Consider the following 1,678-nt stretch of genomic DNA (forward strand, 5'->3'; position numbering starts at 1 on the left):
CAGACCCCTCGCCGGACTCGCCGCCTGCAGACCCCTCGTCGGACTCGCCACCTGCAGACTCCTTGCTGGACTTGCCGCCTGCAGACTCCGGCTCTGACCCCGCAGCAGCAGAACCCAGCTCTGACCCCACAGCTGCAGAACCCGGCTTTGACCCTGCAGCTGCAGAACCCGGCTCTGACCCCGCAGCTGTAGAACACAGCTCTGACCCTGCAGCTGCAGAACCCGGCTCTGACCCCGCAGTTGCAGAACCCGGCTCTGACCCCGCAGCTGCAGAATCCGGCTGTGACTCATCGTCTGCAGAACCCGGCTGCGACTCATCGACTGCAGAACCCGCCTTCGTCTTATCGACTGCAGAACCCGCCTTCGTCTCATCGGCTGCAGAACGCGCCTTCATCTCATCGGCTGTAGAACCTGCCTTCGTCTCATCGGCTGCAGAACCCGCCTTCGACTCATCGGCTGCAGAACCCGCCTTCGTCTCATCGACTGCAGAACCCGCCTTCATCTTATCGACTGCAGAACCCGCCTTCGTCTCATCGGCTGCAGAACCCGCCTTCGTCCCATTGGCTGCAGAACCCACCTTTGACTCATCGGCTGTAGAACCCGCATTCGACTCATTGGCTGCAGAACCCGGCTTGGACTCATTGACTGCAGAACCCGCATTCGACTCTTCATCTGCAGAACCCGCCTTCGACTCTTCGGCTGCAGAACCCGCCTTCGACTCATCGGCTACAGAACCCGCCTTCGACTCTTCGTCTGTAGAACCCGCCTTCGACTCTTCGGCTGCAGAGCCCGTCTCTGACCCATCACTGCAGAGCCCGTCTCTGACCCATCGCCTGCAGAGCACGTCTCTGATCCATCGCCTGCAGAGCCTGTCTCTGACCTCACGGCTGCTGAACCCTCGTCCGACCTCCCGGCTGCTGAACCCAGGTCTGGTCCAGCAGCTTCTGAACCCCGTCCTGACCCAACAGCTGCTGAACCCTGTCCTGACCCAACAGCTGCCAACGTCCCATCTGCCCCAGCAGCAGCCAGCACCACCATCTCTGGCCCAGCAGCAGCCAGCACCACCATCTCTGGCCCCATTCCATCCTTCCCCGAACTCTGGTCCCGCTCTGGACGGTCCCTGGGCCGTCCGCCCGAACTCTGGTCCTGCTCTGGACGGTCCCCGGGCTGTCCGCCCAAACTCTGGTCCTGCTCTGGATGGTCCCCGGGCCATCCGCCCAAACTCCGGCTTGCTAGGAACGATGCCCAGGGCCTTTCATAGAAATACCAGTGTTTATTTTTGCTCCCAGGTCTACCGCCGGTTTTTGTTTAGATTTTCTTTAAGTGCCCTCCATCCTTGTTTCCCCCATCCTCCCACCCATTCTGTGTTTTCTGTGTTGTGTTCTAGGGGACGTCAAGAGCCGTCCCTTGAGAGGGGGGTTATGACAGGCTCTGTCCCTGTCTGTTTTCTTTATATTTATTTGTGTTCCCCGCTCTGCTCTTTGTACTTTTGTTGTTCTGCTCTTTGTGTGATTTCTGTTCCTATATATCTGATTCTGTTGTTATTTCCCACTCACTCCTCAGTCTGCCTCTCCAGTCCTCAGTCTTTATCATTCACACCTGTCCCTCATCAGCCACCTGCCCAGGTGCTCTCATTACTCACTCTGCCTCTGTCTTATAAAAAGCCTTTCTCTCCTCC

The 1,678-nt window shown here is 58.4% G+C and overlaps 1 protein-coding gene across 1 annotated transcript in view; it reads left to right on the forward strand.

Annotated features, from left to right (window-relative positions):
• LOC119408305 (proline-rich protein 36-like) overlaps positions 1-1,411 on the forward strand; it is a 54,981-nt gene extending 53,570 nt beyond the window's left edge. The window contains exons 6-7 of the mRNA XM_037675103.1: positions 4-1,169; positions 1,388-1,411. Of these exons, the coding sequence (XP_037531031.1) occupies positions 4-1,169; positions 1,388-1,411 (1,190 nt within the window). The remainder of the gene's footprint in view (positions 1-3; positions 1,170-1,387) is intronic.
• Positions 1,412-1,678: the final 267 nt, after the last annotated feature.

The sequence above is a fragment of the Nematolebias whitei genome, chromosome 4 (genome assembly GCF_014905685.2).
Source record: "Nematolebias whitei isolate Nwh7 chromosome 4, NemWhi1, whole genome shotgun sequence".
Lineage (NCBI taxonomy): Eukaryota > Metazoa > Chordata > Actinopteri > Cyprinodontiformes > Rivulidae > Nematolebias > Nematolebias whitei.